The sequence below is a fragment of the Crocodylus porosus genome, unplaced genomic scaffold (assembly GCF_001723895.1).
Source record: "Crocodylus porosus isolate Cpor-Errol unplaced genomic scaffold, CroPor_comp1, whole genome shotgun sequence".
NCBI classification, from domain to species: Eukaryota; Metazoa; Chordata; order Crocodylia; family Crocodylidae; genus Crocodylus; species Crocodylus porosus.
This window is the reverse complement of record NW_017728931.1, coordinates 17,368,750-17,388,416: the sequence shown is the minus strand read 5'-3', so window position 1 is coordinate 17,388,416 and position 19,667 is coordinate 17,368,750. Positions and strand designations below refer to the sequence as shown.

At 43.8% G+C, this 19,667-nt stretch overlaps 1 protein-coding gene across 1 annotated transcript in view; it reads right to left on the bottom strand.

Moving 5' to 3' along the window:
- WNT7B (Wnt family member 7B) overlaps window positions 1-19,667 on the bottom strand; it is a 140,080-nt gene that overhangs the window by 46,801 nt on the left and 73,612 nt on the right. The window contains exon 2 of the mRNA XM_019544285.1: window positions 18,768-18,994. Coding sequence (XP_019399830.1) covers window positions 18,768-18,994 — 227 coding nt within the window. The remainder of the gene's footprint in view (window positions 1-18,767; window positions 18,995-19,667) is intronic.

Sequence of the window (19,667 nt, the reverse complement as noted above, 5' to 3'; positions counted from 1 at the left end):
GACAGCAAGCTAGCTGGCAGGCGTGGCACCCTGCTGACACTCCCTGTGCCTCCCGACACTGATACAGATTGCCCCTTTGCTTCCCTGCCCCATAGAAGCCTGTATGCCTGGGTGGTTCATGTCCACCATGCCCAGGTGCTGGTGGGCCACCCCAATACACTGTGGTGATGGCACCTGAGGCCACCAAATTCCCCACCAGCCCACCTGGCTTAGCACACCCTGTATAAGCAACCAACCACCAAGAAAACTGGCAACCTGCAGTGGTGGTTGCTGCATGGCATCCTAGCCACTGGCACATTTGTATCCCACTTTGACCCAGCTGCCTCAGTGGCCTGTCCCTTCTGCCCTGGGGGCATTGAGGAGAGCCTCCTTCATGCCTTCCTCAACTGTCCCTGTCTTTGGTTGCTCTTTGTCATCCTCAAGCCAGCACTGCAGGCTCTGGGCAGGAGTCTCTTGGAGAACACCTACATGTGCTTCTACCCATACCGGGTGGCTTAGTGAGGCACTGTCTGCCTGGCCAACTTTCTGCTGAGTCAGGCCAAGATGGCTTTCCTCAAAAGCCAACACAGCAGGCTTGCTGGGACTGAAACAGATGATGCCCTGCGACTTTTCAGCCTCCTGGTGTGGGTACACCTCTCGCTGGAGTTTGAGCATACTGTGCTCTGGTGGGCGGTTCCCACCTTTGGATCACATTGGGCCCTTGAGGGGGCTCTGTGCCACATGGAGCATTGTGATCTTCAATACGCGTTCTGATGTCATGACCAGTCCGGGTGACTGGGCAGGCTTGGTGGCTGACTGTGACTCCAAACTCATGCCGTGCCCTGGGTGCTCACCAGGCTGCTTTTTGCTTTTTTTGTGTGTGTGGGAAGTTGAAGGTTTTGTTATGTGTACTATTGGATAGAGCAAGGTAGGAATCATTTGTTTATAGAGGGCTTTGGTCTGTATGGCCGTGTGGCCGGACCACATAATGGCATGTTAGACATGACGTGTAATACTGTGAAGGTGTTTGTCATGGCATGATGTTATGAAGATAATGGCATGGTGTTTTTGGTTTAATGGTGATTTGTTTGTCTTTGCTTTGCATATTGGACCTTTGACTACATATTGGACCCCAGAGGGGCTGATTTTTTTGTACTCCAAAACCCTGAATAAAGTAACTAAAAAGTCAAGTTCCTTTCTTCCTTGAACCTTTTGGCTTTCTGGGTGAGAACAATTTTCTACAGAAAGTCCTGATTCACTTAAGTACATCTTCTATGAAAACCTATTATGTCCTAGGAATTCCTTTGATCACCCATCTCAGCATCCTCAGGCTGGCCCTATACCCAGTAAAGAAATGATGGTGGAGAGGGACATTCAAAAATGCCTTTGCTTAAAAATGCTTTCACCAGTCCTATCAGAGTCCAACAAGTTTGATAACTGAAATTCTGTCCCAAAGGTTGTTAACTTTCAAGCACCTATTCAAAACATCCTGTGTCAGGGCACTGTTTGTGCCTGCCACTTTAAGGGCCCAGCCAAGCAGCCAGCAGGTGCCTGATTGCAGCAGCCATTTTAGATTCAGGGCTGCCTATATAAGCAGAGTATTTTTCTACTGGCAGGCCAGGCAGCAACATTACCTGGCTGCAAGGTGGTGTGTATCACCCTGGAGGTAAGGCAGGAGCTGTAGGGGATAGCTAGGAGGCTCCTGGTCCTGGGCGTGACCTAAAACTCCACCCTGCCAGAAGTGAGTGGCCTGGTGGGGCTCTCAGTGGCATGGGAGCCCCAGGAAATGCCAGGCCAGTTACCACCCCGGTGAAAGGTGGATCGGGGTGCCTCAACCCCAGCTCCCACAACTGGGTGGGTCACCTGGTAGTAGGGTCCAGAGGGCAGAGCCCAGACAGAGAGTGAAGCTAGAGGCTCAGAGGCCTGATGTAGAGTACCCTTGACTGGTCAATGCTGGGGCCAGGATCAGACCAGTCAAAAGGGCCAGGGGCCCACCGTGAGGGATGCCCAGAGCTGAGGGCCTGCAGTCCCAACTGGCTTTGGAAGCAAGGCCAGGGCCTCTGTGGCCAAAGGTCCTGAGGGGACCATGCCCAAGAGGGGAAATGGTTCAGGAAGCTAGGTGGCCCTGAATGAGGGTGGGGTAGGCTGCCTGAATGGAGGGATCTTAGAGGGGTCCTGATTGGAGGATTCTGAGGCCCAGTGTGGAAATGGTGAGAGTAACATCAGTGGATGCCAACTGTGAGGCATGGGCTGCAGTGTAGGGGAGGAACAGAGCCGCAGATAGTAACCCCCTGGCATTGGGGCATGAATGGGCAGCCTCTTGCCTTAATTAACATCTTAATTAATTAAGAAAAGGTGTGGCAGGTGATTCAGGTGGGTGGTGTGCCCAGAGACAAGTGGGGAACTTAGCATTGTAGCTAGTCAGGGAACCTCACTTTGCCACAATCCCTATTCAGCAAAGCATTTAAGCATGCATTTAAAATTAAGCACATATCTAATTCCTATTTGTACTTGTATGTGTGATTAAAGTTAAGTTTATAGTAAATTGATTTGTTGAATGTAAATTGATATAAGTGCTTTGCCGAACTGGAAGACTCAAGGCCTAAGGCAACCCCTACAGCGTAATGCAAAGTTCAGAATACCATGGAAGTTTAGGCTCATCTTTAAGCTGTCAGAACAGGGGTGTCATACTTACCTGGTTCCTCAGGCCAGAACTGGACCATAAGACTTCTCAAGGGCTGGGGATAGACCCAGAAATAAGCAGCAATAGGGAAAAATATCAGGGAGTCACAGAGCTTAATGCAGTCACTGCTTGCCCCCCACCACAGAGACACATCCCCAGCAGGGCTCCATGCCCTGGATTTGGGTGGCAGTGCCTGCCCTCCAAGTTCTGGCCCTTCAGGAGTCCCATGCTTCCACAAGCAGTTTCACAGCAGTACATTTGATACCCATATTATATCTCTAATAATATTTTGGATGTCATAGGCATATATTATTAACATACATGTCATGTATTATTAACATCAAAATAAAATAAAGGTGAGGGTAATCTAACCCTACACAGTAGAACCACACACAGTGATGGCTGCAAGGCTTTAAGAAGGCAATTTTGCTAATTAGAAAACTTCACATTTGTCATAGTTTGTTTTATGGACTCTTTAGACTTGAAACAGCAGGGGTTGCCCTTTGCTGAAGGCAGATAGCAGGCTGGATGGATAATGTATTGTAAGACATATTCATAAACTGAACTGGGCTAATCAAGAAATGCTCCTGCTGCTGACTGTAAAGTGGTATAATACAACCCATGCACACTCATGGTACAGTCTCACATATGTGTGTATATTATGTAGAAGTATCCACAAACATGTCATACTTACTTTGTCCCTTTTTTCTTCTTTTATTATAATAATAATAATAATAAAAAAGAGATTTTTTTTATGGCAGTCAAAGAGCTGACTGGAAAAAAATAAGCTTTGTATATATACATAGCATGCTTATGGTAAATTAAATTCTGCAATATAGGTGCAAATTTATGCTGCATGACATTGTGTTCTTCACATTGTTTATAAATGCTTCTTTGGTTTAGGAGTATATGGTTTACCAAACAGGGTATGCAGATGAAGCATCAGAGAAGGAAAGGGAGGATACTACACATGTAACTATGATTTTTAATGCTATGTTTAGTCTTCCCTCCTCAATGTAGAGGGTTGGACTAGATGACCAAACCTATCATCTGTAATTCTAGGGAAGAGATTTTCACAACATAGTAACCACAACAGTAAAGCTTATGGGATCTGTAATGCTATTAGTACTTCAAATTCTTTATACAGAATCATTTAATACCATGTTAATCACTTTTCTGATTGCTTTTTATTGTCCCCTAAATTATTTTTTGCGTTGAAATCTGTTTATGTGCATAGTTATTTCTGATAAAAATCAGAATGTAGTTGGAGGGGGTGGTTTAGTTTGGTTTTGATATAAGTCTAAGTCTTGAAATTCAGAGCTATAAACAGAGATTCTGTACTCACATAAAAGTTAGGAGTGTTCATGCCTGTAGTCAAATTTGGACTTCATTAAGTGAACAGCAACCTCCTTTTATTTCAGTAGTTCCAGGATCTTATATTTGAGGTAAGCAAGCACATCGCTGGGTTTTTTTTAACGTTATCTATACTGTTAGTTAATTTCATATTACGGTGTAATTTGTTAACTGGTAAGACCAGGGCACCAATATATATTCACTATATCACTTTTACATTAAGCAATTTTATATCATTATATTTAAAAACATGCAAAAAGTTGAGGTTGCAAGAGCACTCAAAAGTGAAGAAGTATAAGAATTCATATTGCTTGTGCAAACTGAATCTGGTTCCTTGTTTTATTTATACAGATATAGATAGGAGCCAGAGATAGATAGATAGATAGAGCTAGAGCTATATATCTATATATATCTATCTATATCTGGCTTATATATATAAACAAGGAACCAGATTCAGTTTGCACAAGCAACATGAATTCTTATACTTCTTCACTTTTGAGTGCTTTCATATATATATGAATATTAGGGGTATGCAAAGCAGGCCCTATTCGATTTTGATTGAGATTCAGCTCAAATCAGGGACAATGATTTGATTTGTTGATTCGGATTACTGTCCCTGATTCTATTCAGCTGAATCTGAATCTGAAGATTCAATGCTGATTTGGAGAATCAGTGATTTAGACACAGACAGAGCTTTAAATGTTTTTTTCTACATACCTCGAGGTACCAGCATGGCTTGTGAATGTTGTAATGCTGGGATGCATGAAGAGTCCCGCAGGAGTGCAGGGGGGACCTCCCTGTGCTCAGCAGTGAACCCAGAAGTGGGCCAGAAGTACTTTCGGGTCTGCCGGGGAGCATGCTGGAGGACCCCCCCTGCACCCTTCCCCTGCTTGGCGCTCAGCCACAGGGGGACCCTGGAGGCCTCCCCAGACCCAGAAGGCACTAGTCACTGAGCCAGTGGGAGTACAGGGGGGTCCCCAGCACACTCCCTGGTGGACCTGGAAGTGGACCAGAAATGCTTCTGGTCCACTTCTGGGTCTGCTGCTGAGTGTGCTGGGGAGCTCCCCGTGCTCCTCTGGGATGCTCCATGTGCCCCAGCATCACAGCGTTCATGAGCCACCTGGTACCTAGAGGTGTGTAGAAAAACATTTAAAGCTGTGTCTATTTCCAAATCACCAAATCTTTCTGAATCTCTCTGAATCAATTCAGAGGGTTCCAATTCGATTCAGAGAGATTAAAGGGTCCTCTGAGTCAATTCGGATTTGGAGATTCGGCTGCCGAATCAGGTCAAATCTCCACCAAATTGCATCAGGGACCGAAGCTTCACACAGCCCTTCTGAATATATAACTGAATCTGGTTCCTTGTTTTGTGTGTGTGTGTGTGCGCGCGCGTGCGCACACATATGTATAATATAATACAATACGTAAATATATTATATCCATTAAGGCATTGCATATACTTACATGCACAAATTCTATTTTTTCCACTGACTCCCTGACTCTTTCATCCCAAGGCAGATCTCTGGCCTGGAAAAAAATCTTAGGTGTTTAAAGCAAACAAAGTCTAAATGTAATAGAAAAGATGGCCTTATGCTGAGCAGTCTCAGTGCTACCAATCCTGAGCAATCTAATGATTATGAGACCCACTCTAGATGATACTGATTGGATTACAGAGATCTTCTGTTAAAAGACATTCAAAAGATTTCTGTCTGGAAGATTTACTGAAAAAGAAAATGTCTACAAATTTCTATCTTGGCAGAATGTGGAATCAGAATAAGATAGAAACTTTGAAATAATTTGGAATTTTTAGTTCTGTGAAAAATGCCCACTTATCTCTCAAATTCTGGTTGAAACATATTGAAAAGTGGGCGTTTCCCATAAGATGATATTCCAAATTTCTCTCAGCTCAGGCATCTACTGATTTCCCATATGACTACAACACATACAAAGCTCATTAAATAATTATATGAATAAGCTACTGTTGCATTGAAGCACAAAGGAAATCCATTCCCACACAGAGGAAAGGTAGCAAAAGGGCTACCTCTTGGCTAAACAGGGAAATCATGGTCCTCTTAAGAAAGAAGAAAGAGGCATACAAACAATGAAAACTTGGGGCATGCCCCAAAGAGGACTATACAACAATGGCCTGCACTTTTAGGGAACAGATTAGAAGGGCTAAGGTGGCTACTGAACTAAAATTAGCGATGGGGATCAAAGACAACAGGAAGTCCTTCTTTAGGTATGTAGGAAATAGGAGGAAAAGAAATGGGAGTATGGGGCCACTGCTCAACCACTCAGGGCAGCTAGTTACTGGCACTCGGAAGGAAGCTGAATTCCTGAATGTCTACTTTGCTTCAGTCTTTCATAGGGCCAAGGGGAAAAACATGCCAGATAGGGTATGAAAAGAGGAGGCTAGGAATGACTGCCTTCCTACTATTGCCACAGAACTGGTGTGTGACCAATTAAAAAATTTAGACATATATAAATCAGCTGGCCTGGATGAACTTCATCTGAGGGTGCTGAAGGAGCTGGCCAAAGTCATAGTGGAACCCCTGGCAAAGCTCTTCCAAAACTCGTGGTGCTCTGGAGACGTCCCTGAGGACGGGAAGAGGGCTAATGTTATGCCCATCTTCAAGGGGAGGATGGAGGACCCAGGTCACTATAGGCCAATTAACCTAGCTTCTATCCCAGGGAAAATCCTGGAAAAAATCATTAAGGAGTCAATATGCGATAGGCTTGAAGGAAGTAGGATTCTGACCGACAGCCAGCATGGCTTCATCATGGGCAGGTCTTGTCTTACCAACTCCTTTTATGAACTAGCCACCTGGATAAGAGAGAGGAGGTTGACATTGTATACCTTGACTTCCAAAATGCTTTTGATCTGGTATCCCATGATGGTCTCATGAGAAAATTGGAAGATTGTGGGCTTAACTGTGAGACAGTCAGGTGGGTAGGAAGCTGGCTACAGTGTAGGATAGGACCCAGAGAGTTCTACTGAATGGATCTGTGCCATCTTGGCAAGAAGTGGCCAGTGGTGTCCCTCAGGGGTTGGTCCTTGTTCCAGTGCTTTTTAACATCTTCACCAATGATTTGGATATGGGGGTGAAGAGCTCACTGGCCAAGTTCATGGACGACATCAAGTTATGGGAAAGTATGATCACACTTGAAGATAGGCTGCAGATACAGGCAGACCTAGACAGGCTGGCAAGTTGGACAGATTGGAACCAGATGAGGTTTAACATTGAGAGATGTAAAGGGTTCCACCTGGGGACAAACAATCCCCTGCACATCTACAGGCTTGGCAATGACAATCTGACCAGCACTACAAATGAAAGAGACCTGAGGGTAATAACTGACCACAGTATGTACATGAGCTGACAGTGCGACACTGTAGCCAGCAGGGCAAATAATACTCTGGTGTGTATCAATTGATGCATCACCAGCAAAACCAAGGAAGTGATTCTTCTGCTCCATTTGGCATTGGTGAGACCGCAGCTGGAGTACTGCATCCAGTTCTGAGCACCACACTTCAACAAGGATGTGGAAAAGCTTGAGAGAGTCCAGAAAAGGGCCACCCATGTGATCATAAACTTGCACAGTAAGCTATACAAGGCTAAGGGACACTTCAGCCTGAAAAAGAGAAGGCTGAGAGGGGACTTGGTAGCAGCTTACCACTACATCGGGGTGTACATTAAGGACTCGGTGAACAACTGTTCACAAGGGCGCCCTTGGGGAAAACCAGGAACAGTGGTCACAAACTCCTGGAAGACTGTTTCAGGGTCAACATTAAGAAAGACGTCTTCACAGTCAGGGTGTCCAGACTGTGGAATAAGCTCCCTCCAGAGGTGGTGCGATCACCTACCCTGGAGATCTTCAAGAGACCACACCTTGCTGGGGTTACTTGACACCAGTTGTCTTTCCTGCTTGCTGCAGGGTGCTGGACCCAATGATCTTCCGAGGTCCCTTCCAGCCTACATTTTATGAATCTATGAAAGTGAGGGGAGAAAGGAAGATTGAAAAAATGGCGTTGGGGCAAAAAGAAAAATAGAAAAGTAGACATATGCTTGTATTAGGAAAAATTACGTGGACTCTTTCATGGTTCGTCAAGTTACCTCTAACATTAAAACGCACACATAATGCTAGGAAGTACAAGCAGGAAGGGATAACGGACGAGGCCTTCTCATTCTTCCTGAGAAAGTAGGCAATTACCTCTGATGTCTGCATATGAATGCACAGAGCCTGGGAAACAAACAGGAAGAACTGGATGTCCTCATAGTCATGGAACTATGATGTCATTGGAATAAACAGTGCTCCAGCCATGTAAGCTATACTACCAAGTCTCTGTCATCAGTGGGTATAAACTGCTCAGGAAGGGCAGGCAGGGGAGAGGAAGAGGAGCTGCTCTTTAGGTAAAAAACAATGTCTGATTGCTCAAAGCTCCAATATAAAACTGGATTTAGGCCTGTTAAAAGTCTCTGGCTTAGGATCAAAGTGGAGAGCAACAAGGATGATGTTGTGGTGAGGGTCTGCTATGGACCACCAGACCAGGAGGATGAGGTGGATGAAGCTTTCTTCAGATAGCTAATGGAAGTGTCCCAATCATAGGCCCTGGTTCTCATGGGAGACTTCGATAATCCTGACATCTGCTGGGAGGACAATACAGCAGCGCTCAGGAAATCCAGGAAGTTTTTGGAGAGTTTGGGGACAACTTACTGGTGCAAGTGCTGGAGAGGCCAACTTGGAGCTGTGTGCTTCCTGACCTGCTGCTCACAAACAGGTAAGAATTGGTGGGAGATGTAAAAGTGGATGGCAACTTGAGCAGCCACAACCACAAGATGATCAAGAAAGGAAGGAAGGAGAGCAGCAGACTAAGGACTGTGGACGTCAGAAAAACAGACTTCAAATCACCCAGGGTACTAACTCATGGGTAGGATGCCTTAGGAGGTCAGTCTGAGGCAGAAAAAAGTCCAGGAGAACTGATTCTATTTTAAAGAAACCTTAGTGAGGATGCAGGAACAAACCATTCTGCTGTGCTGGAAGACTAGCAAGTATGACAGAAGATCAGTCTTGGCTTAGCAGGAAACTCTTCGGTGAGCTAAAACACAAAAAAGAAGCTTCCAAGAAGTGGAAATGGCTAGGGAGGAGTATAAGAGTATTGCTTGGGCATGCGGGCATGAAATCAGGAAGGCCAAAGTCCACTTGGAGTTGCAGCTAGCAAGGGACATGAAGGGTAACAAGAAGGGTTTCTACAAGCATGTCAGCAACAAGAGGAAGATCAGGGAAAGTGTGGGTGCCTTACTGAATGGGGGAGGCTTTGATTCATAAGAGTATCTTTCCCCCATCCATTTGCCCTACATTTTGTAATTGTGATCATCTTTTTATATAATATGTTTAGCACTGTTTTGTGTCCATCTCTCTCCAAGTGGTTAATTTTGATTCATATAGCAATTTGGAGTTAATAAAATAAATGTACTGATTTCTGTAGTCCTTAACAGGGTTAAAGTTTTTTTTTTAAGGTGAAGCCAAGGAGGGGTGAATGCAGGGAGGTGGGGAGATTCTACAGATGTTATTTTTCTCATAAACTCCTTGCTGCAGAAAAGCTTGATGTCACCTCAGAGGCATCCTTTCAACATGTCAGAAATTCACAAATGCACACAAAAGGTCATGGATCTCAAAAGCCTTCAAAACTCCCTTGTTTCTTGCCCTGTAATTTGCTGATTCTTTACAACTGTCAGGTGGCTGTCTCAATAATTTGAATTACTTTCCACCACCTCAAATCTCAAAGGTTTTCCTCAAAATATATTCCAAGATGGGAAATACATTAAGATGAACAATTTTAAAGCCAATCATTTTCCTTGTGAAAGGTCCTAGCCGAGGGGTCATCTGCAGATTAATTTTGATGTCTTGTCAGCTACACCCTCTCCAGACACTTTCATCTTCCATGCCTCATTTTTGCCCTGGGTTTAGCACTGATAAGAGAAGTCTGTTATAAGCCCCAGAATACACATAGTTTCAGAGGGAACAGCCAAATACACAAAGTATTAGCTTGGATAATCTTCTTTGACAGGACAATAGTAAATCATATTGCCATTCATTCTGACTCCATGCTGTAGAAGCTGCTGTGGCTAATTATTTGTTCTTAGGTGGTGATTTGCTTCCTTTATTAATGATGAATACAATCTTGTATAATATACACTAGTGTTTCCCAAACTTTTTGGACCATTGGACCTCTGTCAACTTGGACAATTATCAAACCTTGGACTCCTTATCAAACCTCTCATTGAAAAATAGGGGGGAGGGGGAGAGGAGAATGGATGTTAGGGAGAGATGGTACAAGGCACCAGCTAGGGACTAGTTGCCATAATGTCATCATGGATTCATGGTGATCCATTAACTATAGTTTGGAACCAGTGGTTTAGACCTAGTTACAGGGAAAACTGCCTCTTTCTCCAGTGGTTTAGACCTAGTTACAGGAAAAACTGCCCTTTTCCCATGTGCCACTGAAAAAGTTAGGACCACCCATTAGTTCTGGGTTTCTCTTTCATCTGACAAGAGCCAGAGTATGTTAACCTTTATACTTAATATAGGTCTGCTGGATACCTATCATCAGGTGACAGGCATTAAATAAATAGGTCTTCCTGGTTTTAAAGACAGTAATCAATATATAATTAGCTGATTCATTCATGTATTGATTTGCATGAGAAGGAAGTAACATAAGATGTGGGGAGAGATTGGGGCATCAGCTTTCATAGGATGAGGTGTGGAAGGCAAAAGCACACAGGCTGGAGATGTCAGATGCAAGTTGTGAAAGGAGAAGGAAGAAGTAGCATCCAATCTAGACTTTACAAGACCAAGCCAAAGAAGTTGGAATTATATTCACCTGCTTGGAGACACAGAAGTTTCTAAGTCAGAGCTGATTTTCAGTCACACCCAAACCAGCTGCAGTTTAATAACTTAAAGTTGCAAGGTCCCTTGGACAATAGCACAAAGCACCAGGAACCTGTCAAACTGCAACATATCATTTAAAAAAAAGTCTAGCTGAAACTGCCCTGAAGCCAATGAGTGAATCTGATAAAGTGCTAAAGATTATGAAAACTGCTACTGCACTGTCAGAATTTCTTAAATATCTCAGTCCTCATGACTGAAAATAACTTACCTGGTTTTACATGAGAATCCTTCGTGAGGAAGACCTTCCTCATTGCTTTATTACACCAGGTAAAGAACCATGCCATACAAGAATGTGTTGCCCTAAATCAGAGGTTTCCAACCACTAAGCCGTGGTCTGGTACAGGGCAGCAAAGGGTTGGCTGCCAGGTCATGACACAGCGGAGCAGCCCCAGGAGGGAGGTAGGTGACTCCATGCACCCCATCCTGCTCCCACCACCATGGCCACATCTGGCAAGGTCCTGGCTGCACAGCAGGTACCAGGACCCCCAGCCCCACCTGCAACTGGGAACAGGGGAATGCGGGCAAGGAAATGCCTGGGGCAGAGGGCATGGAAGTGGCTCCCTTGCTTGCTCCTAGGGAAAGCAGCAGAGTCCTTTCCAGGCAGCCCCAGCTGGGTCCCTCCATGCCACCACCTGCCCAGCCCCCTCCCCTGCAGGGTCCCCTGCTGCCCACAGCCGTGGTGCCCCAATCTGATCCAATCCTTGCAACACCTCTTCCTCATGTAAAATGTAAATATGTACATTAGATTTAAATATGTAAATTAAATATGTAGATCTCGGCAAAATGGACAGGCTTCTAATCATAAAGTGAACTGAATTTTATTTGTAACCATGTTCTCCTATGGACCAAATAGCTCATAGAAAAGTTGACAACTTTAATCTGACATCTACTTATGTAACATGGGGAAGCCAGGCCACAACCCACCTACCCCTCCTCTCACCGCACAGCCAGAGTGGGGCTGGGCCATGCCCCCTTCCCTCTGTGCAGATGGTTCAGAGCCAGTCCATGCCTCCTTTCCCCGCACCACAACAGGGCTGGGTCATGTCTCCTCCCTGGGCTGGAAACGGACTGGCAGGACTCAGGCAAGCCCCCTATCCCTGTGCAGCTGGACCAGGGCCCAGCTGTCCCCTGCCCCCCCTGTGTGGCTGGATGAGGCCCTGCCATTCCCACCCCAGCATTGGATTGGGTCCACCAGCCAGATGTGGCCCACATTGGGATTGGACACAGCCTGTCCAGCCCACTGGGGAAAAAAAGGTTAAGTACCACTGGCCTAGAATGACACTTGGTTAGTTTGTTCACATTCTGGAGCTCTTTGCACAACCACTGTTTAGAGTCTACATAAACAGCTTGACCAGTTGCTGGAAACCTCAACTCAAGAGTCTCCTTGAAACCACAACTCAATAGCCCCTATGTTAAAGTTAAGTCATTTTAATTTGCACATCAGTGATCTGCCTGAAACTCTTTATTAATCTGCTGTTGACCTCTGCATGGGCACTCAATCTCAGGCTTTTTCTGACCTTGAGAACGCATTGAATTCTGATCTGGCAATTACTACTGTAGCTGGTACTTGCAGCTGGAGATTTCAGCACAAGTTTTGTGTTTCTTCATCCTCCCTAGTGCCTCTGTGCCTTGGGAACTGACTGTCTCACTTAACAAGCACCTGTTGGTATACAGTCCACACCCAGTCTATCATGGAATTTCTCTTGATAGGTCTTTGGTTTATTGTTATCATCTGATGAAATTGGCTGTCAAAATCCAGACATGCAGCAATCTACTTGACAAGCTAAGTGGAACTACCTGGGGATCAAATAATTATGCTCTTCAGACAGCTGTCCTTGCTCTCTGCTTCTCAGTAGTAGAAGCCTGTGCTCCAGCCCGGGTTCCCTCATCCCACAACCCACAGTGATGGGGCCATAAAGCATGAGGTAACATGTCAGGGACTAAGGACCTACACCTGTACTCTGAAGGCCAGTGCTGAGAAACACCATTCTGCCTTACAACAGAGGATTGCTTCCCTAGCCATACTGGAAGTTCTTCCTTAAGCAAAATGGTTATTAATCCAATTTAAGAAGTTTTCCAGTGAAAATGAAAATATAATTCATAGTTAAAATATTTTTACAATTTCCTTATGCTTTATGACACTTCATTGGCATTTGTTCATGCTCATCTGGAAATTCTCAAGCAGTTAAATGAACACCTAACCCAGCCAGAGAGAAGAGGATGCTTATCAGTCTGCACAACATGTTATTGGTCAAGCTCAAAAAAGTGCATGTGGATGTAACTAACATTGAAGGGTTGCTTACTTGACCAGAGGGTGTCCCACAACAAGGCCTGTCTCTTCAGAGACACTGTACTAGGGCAAAGGAAATTTATCCCAACAGGGACCCTGTACTCAAGGCAAAATGAAGCTGGCCCACACAGGGACATCTTGAGAGAGGTAAAGATGGAAAAACCCTAGCCAGGGGTTTGAAATCAGAGAGGGACAGTTAGGGAGAGCCCACAAAAATCCCAGCTCTAGGATTGGCTGGGAGGCTTTCTTTAAATGTGGGGAGTTTTTCCCCACTCAGGAAGAGAAGGGACGCACTGCAGGGAGAAGTCTATGCAGGCCAGGCCACAGTGACTCGCCCCCCCAGAACCTGCTGGAGCTGCGGTGAGATGTAAATGGGTCAGAGGCGCATTCACAGCCCAAGGACTTAAGCCTGATCTCCTCCTTGTGGGGAAACAAGCCTGGTTAGTATGTGTATGTGTAATTTAAAGGAGGGGTGCACAGCTGCAGAAGCCCAACCCAGCACATCCCCATTGCACAGACAAGGGGAGGCAAGACTCAGGGAACTAGCCCCGGAGTCGGTGGTATGTGTGTTACCTGAAGGGAGGGCATGGGCTGCAGGAGCCCAACCCAGTGCGCTCATGTGTTCACCTGTGAGAGAAGTGTATCTGCTTTAGCCTGCAGCCCGAGTTGCATGACTCACTGTGCAGGGGCCATGGGCTACATACATTGTGTGTTGCAGGGACCCAGATGTGGGAGCAGTTGCCAGCAATGAGGTGATGCCTGGGCCGATTTAGGAGGACCTCAGCCATGAAAGACCTGCCATGATACAGTGGGAAAAGCTGGGGATTGTGTGTAAATTCAGTGTGCATAAAAGTCAGTAGTAGTAGTTGTAAATAAGTATTCAGTAGCTCAAGTTCTAAATATTAAGCAATTTATTTATTAGTGCTTCAACATTTAATTGCTGTTTACACTTCTCCTTTAACCTATACCACACCTGAGAGGTTATCAGTTTGTGAACTCTGTAGGCACCCAAGTAACTATCTCCGTACCACCAGTGCTCCTTTTGTGTCCTGTATATAGAGTTATTTTGGTAGCAATTTGTAATTTGTATCCACTTTAGTTATATCTTGTTCTGTATGTAATTAAATTGTACATAATTAAATATTTGTAAATAATTATATTGTTTGTTGCAAAGTATTTGTAAGTGTAAAAGGGGCCCTCCCTGCCACAAAGCCCCATTTCAGCTCCTAGGAGAGCCAAGTGAGGCTTACGCTACTGAGCACTCCAGGATTCCAACACTTGGATGTGGCACGTGGGTAGCACCATGTGCCAGGGTTATGTGAAGGTGTCCAGCTCCTAGGAACATGCCAGTACACACTAAAGACAGACATCCCAGTCCACCAAAACACTTAAGCACATATATATATATATTTTAAATTGTGTCATCCTATGGAAGTTGAAGATGCTCATATGCATAATATTAAGTTGTTACTCAAATACTTTGGTGGATCAAGACCAAAAAGCAAAAGCACACCCAAATTCCTTCAAGCATAGCATCTAGCATACTTGGCACACGTTCATTTCCAGGAAATGTGTACAAACCAACATCTCGCTACTTGCCTCAGGTTACCCAGAGCAGATGTCCGAAGAGCAAGTTGAGAAACCTTGGGACTTCATCACCTGGGCTTGTAAATGCCTTAGGTCTTCCCCTGTGTGGCACTCTTAACATTGATATCCTAATTCAAGTCCCCCAAAAATTCACATATCCATGCTCCACTTTTTAAGTTCTAAAGAAGGATTAAACAGATTGCCAAGACTTAATCACGTCACCCTGACTCACTTAAAACAAAAGAATTGGGCAAATACATGCCAAATTAAACATCAGAGAAGTATGAACCCTACAGCTTCTTACTGGACAAGAAGATGGAAAGCATTACAACTTCTCACATATTTCTTTTTCCTTATGCATGTTTTAAGAGAATGCTTTGTACTGTTTTTTTTTTCTTTTTTTTGGTCTGATGCTGTCCTGGTTCAAAACTATAATGACGTAAATACATGTCAGCCTGCCACTTTGGTTTTATTTCTGATAAGTCCTTACAAAGTTTAATCCCATTAGTCAGCTACCTTAAATATGCTCAGAAAGACTTGCTGTCGGTTATGTCTACTTAGGCACCTAGATTTTGCCAGATTCCTGCTTGCTGGCTAGCTGCACATGAGCAGGAATAATAAATATTATGGTGGTCAAAACAGAAGCAATTCAAGTGTGGAACCGCACAGGGCTTTGTTTGTTACCTTTAGTTTATCATGATTCATCACTGGACAATAGGCAGTCAAACAGTCCAAGGCTAAATTGATTCACTCTTTTCAGGTTAGTCTAAGTTGCAAAGATTGAACCAATAAGCAAATGAGCAGACATTCCCTTTTTGATTCAGGAAATGCAGCCACATGCCTGCAGTGGCTCAAGCCAGAAACCAGAGGGTGCTAGAGTATAGCTCTCTGACACAGCCAGCATGGGCTATGTGTTCACTTCCTCTTCCTGCTGCCCCATAGGTCTCTGAGATTTTCTGTTCACAATCACAGTAGCAGGACTCTGCAGGCTTGTTCATCACTTCCTCCTCCTGCTTCTAGGTGCCTCTGGGATTTGTTGTTCATAATCACAGCCAGCACTAAGTAAGCAGGGAAGTACTCAGGGGAAGGGAAGTTTAACCCCCCTCCCTGACCCCAGACCCCAGCAGGGATTTGCCTGGGGGTGCCAGTGAGCTAGCCAGTGAGGCAGTGATAAAGTGTCCCCACTGCACTTCTGAAGTGTGGAGATGCTGATACATGAGATGCAGGAGGCTGCTGGAGCACGGTAATTGCAATGCTCCAGCAGAGTCAATTAATTGAGTCTTTTCAGACATGGTGGAATTATAACACTTTGGGGCTGCCCCCTGCTCATGTATAGGCAGCACAGGGGAGGGACCAGCCCTGCTCTCTGAAGTGGACAGCACAGCCCAGCCCAGGACTGCAAAATGCTGGGATTCTGGGGGACCTTGATTTAACTTGAAACAGGAAGGGGTCTGAGACAGAAGATTCATAAACCAGTTTGACCTAAATCAGTTAAGTCTGATACTACATTCAACCAGGTTTTATCTTAAACCAGTTTCAGCTATTTTGAAACTGGTTTATGTGCACTGAACTTCTATTCTGTTACAGGTTTAAACCAGTTTCTGATCCCTTAAACCAGTTTACGTATAACTTCTGTACCTAGTCTACAGGTCAATGAGACAGCATCATATTTCTTCTGAACCTTAAAAAATCCCCCCTGAGATTGGCTGCATGTATCTGCCCTGAGACTGGCCACTGCTGAAGCCACCACTGGCTTCTATGGGCGGTTGCTGCCCACTCCCCTGCCCTGCTGCTGATGTGGCTGGCAGGGGCTGTGGGCGGTACCTGCTTACCACTAACCACCCCCCACTGCTGGTGTCATCGCTGGGGGCACCTGCAGGTGGTCCTCGCTCACTGACACTCCAGATAACACTGATGCCAGTGTCTCCCCAATCTCTCATTCATTTTGAGAGGGGAGAGTCCTTTTTTCTTCAAGGTAGCAGGAAGGAAGTTTGGTAGGTGTCTTTATATCAGTTCTGATTCAATTGTTGGCATGGGTAAAACTCAAACTTTAAATTATTCCCTGTGTACAGCAGTTGAAACAATGCAAACTGCTTTCCCCTGTGGTTCCTCCTTTTTGTATGCCAATAATAGAATCAAAGCTGTGTTTCTATAGCCCATAAAATTATAACACATCTTTTTTCTCTTGAGGACTTATTCATCTTTCCTTATTTCCGTTTCCCAGAAAAATTCTTATAGTAGTAATGGGAACTAAGAAAGAAATTATTTCTCTAGATGAATTAAGAAATATCTGAATACAAACGTAGAAGGAAATACTGCCTGAATGGTAAGATATTTGGAAAAGATTAATAAGTTCTCAAAAGAACAGCTCCTGACCTCTTACCATCCTTCATCCAAAACCAAATCTTTTTTGAGGTTCCAAAATGTTCTGTAAATTTTCCCCTAGATGCTTCCTTTTAGTTTTCCTCAGCAGCTTTGTATTTTGGTGCAGAGTAGAAGAGCCAAAGCAGGCTAAGCTAGATCCTCAGCTGGTAAAAGGCACCTTCACTGATATTGGTGGAATTGTACTGATTTACATCAGTTTAGGCATCAGCCCATTGTGTCTATAAGACATCCACCAACAATATTAAAATCAGGGTTTGTCTAATTCACACCTCAGCTTCCCGACATTGGCTTCCAGCTAGCATCAGATAAAAAATCTTATTCATAGACTATTTAGAGAACGCCCAAGTACTGCATGACCCCTTTACTCCTCATATGGGCAGTGCATTCACTTTTTTTCTCTTCCACAGAAATCATTCCTTGCATGTGGCAGGTCAGGTCTGACTCTAATTAGCCCATGTAACTCACCTCTACCATTGAAATTAAGCATAGGAGCAGAATCGACCAAATATGAACATAATACTGGGCATGTCTACATATTCATGAATGTGCCATAGTTACTGTGCATTAAATTTAGTACTTGTGTAATCAAGTACTAAATTAATGTGCAGTAACCAGTGTTATTGTGTAGAAGCACTGATGCACACCTTTTTAGTGACACTACTGTGCAGTAGCCTAATAATACTGCACGGTAGCATATTAGCACTGTTTGTGCTGTGATGTGCTACTATGCGGTATTGTTAGTCTACTGTGTAGTTAGCGTTTCATGTAGATGTGCCCACTGTTCCTCAAAGGAAGTTGTTGGTGGTACAATTTTTAGAGTTTTGTTAGACACAGTTCTTGTTGGCCTAATAGACAGGTACTTTGTAGAAACCTTATCAAGTAACAGCAGACATAAATTAGGTGGAAAGTGATCATTTGATGACTGTCCTATAAGAATTGGTCGTAAGTTATTTTCTTTCAGAATGTTTTCCAATATCTACCACTGGAGGTAAGCAGTTTATAGTGCTGTCTTTAAGTTGTAAATTGTAAATAGAAGGGATTAATATAATTACTGTGTAGTGAAAGATCACCGGTATGTCATATGAATTATAACACTAACAAGCTAATTAAGATTGTCTTGTGGCTGTTTTGGTACTGAATTTTTCTCATTATAGTGGAATTCTGACAGTCATAGCATGAAGTTCAGCAGCAATGATGTAGACCTAACTGGTACCAGTTTGTTACAGCATTACTTTTGCAAGAAATGAAATTGACTCTAAGCCATAGTTGTTCTTACAGTTATTCAAGTGTTTTTTCACGCAGAATATGGTACAAATAATAGAAGATTTAACCTTGCTATCTCTGGACATGTTTTTCATTGGCTACAAAATTAGATTAGAGAACAGCAGGAAAAAATAAATGCTGATGGCATTCTGGAGAGCATGTTTCTTTAGTTTGTATGGCATGTAAATGCCTGATAAATATAAATCTATTCTATACTGCAAGAGGAAGCTAAAAGGCAAACTGTCCCAATTGCTGGAATTTTTTTGGAGAATCTCTTACCTACTCGAAGCTCTTGTCCAAAGACTGTTTTTTCTCCCAGTGCTGAGCAGTTCCATCTGCCATACCGAAACTGATACTGGCATTCATTGATTCCCATCTGTGCCCCTTCTCCAATCACTATGATGGCATCAGGGCGGCTCTGGCAGATCGCTCGTTGCCGAGGGGCCAAGCCTGGAATTTTGTTGCAGATGATATTTGCTCCTAAAGCCACCACAGATGACAGAGCTCTAAAGAAAGACAGAAAGAGGCATTAGAAACCAACTGAGACCATTCATTCTATTTGTTCTACATTACAGAATGGCAGAAAAGGCAATGGATGAACAGCCAAAGGTTTGGAAATTTGGTTCCTATAATTATAAAGACTTTTCCCAACCTCATTGGTCTGGCAATTGGGGTTGGAAATCTTGCAGGATTTCCAGTAATGCTTAGTTAAATCTGGACCAGAATACCACATGAATAGCCTCTCTCATGGGCATTTGGCACTTCTGTTTCCCATACCAGATCAAACCAGGAACTGAGGAGGTGTGATTCATTCAGATTCATTTAGAAATGTGCTTAGTTTCAAGCTATAGGTATTTACATTGCCAAAGCCAGTTCACTCATCACAATTTTCAAACTATTTAGACCACTTTAGAAAATATTTTTTTCTACCAATATTTTTGCCCACACTTGAAATAATGAGTGACTAATGGAAATTTATAAGAATAATAATATTTTTAGACCTAGCAAAAGCCTTGGAACACATGTGAGGGATGATTAACATGAGGCATTCTTACTGAAAACATTTATAATTCTCATTCTTCAATATATGTTCAGAAGTATACATCTAGAGTTACAATTCATTATGAAGATCACACGCATCAATTTTCAGATTCATATACCACCTTATTTTTCAGAAGT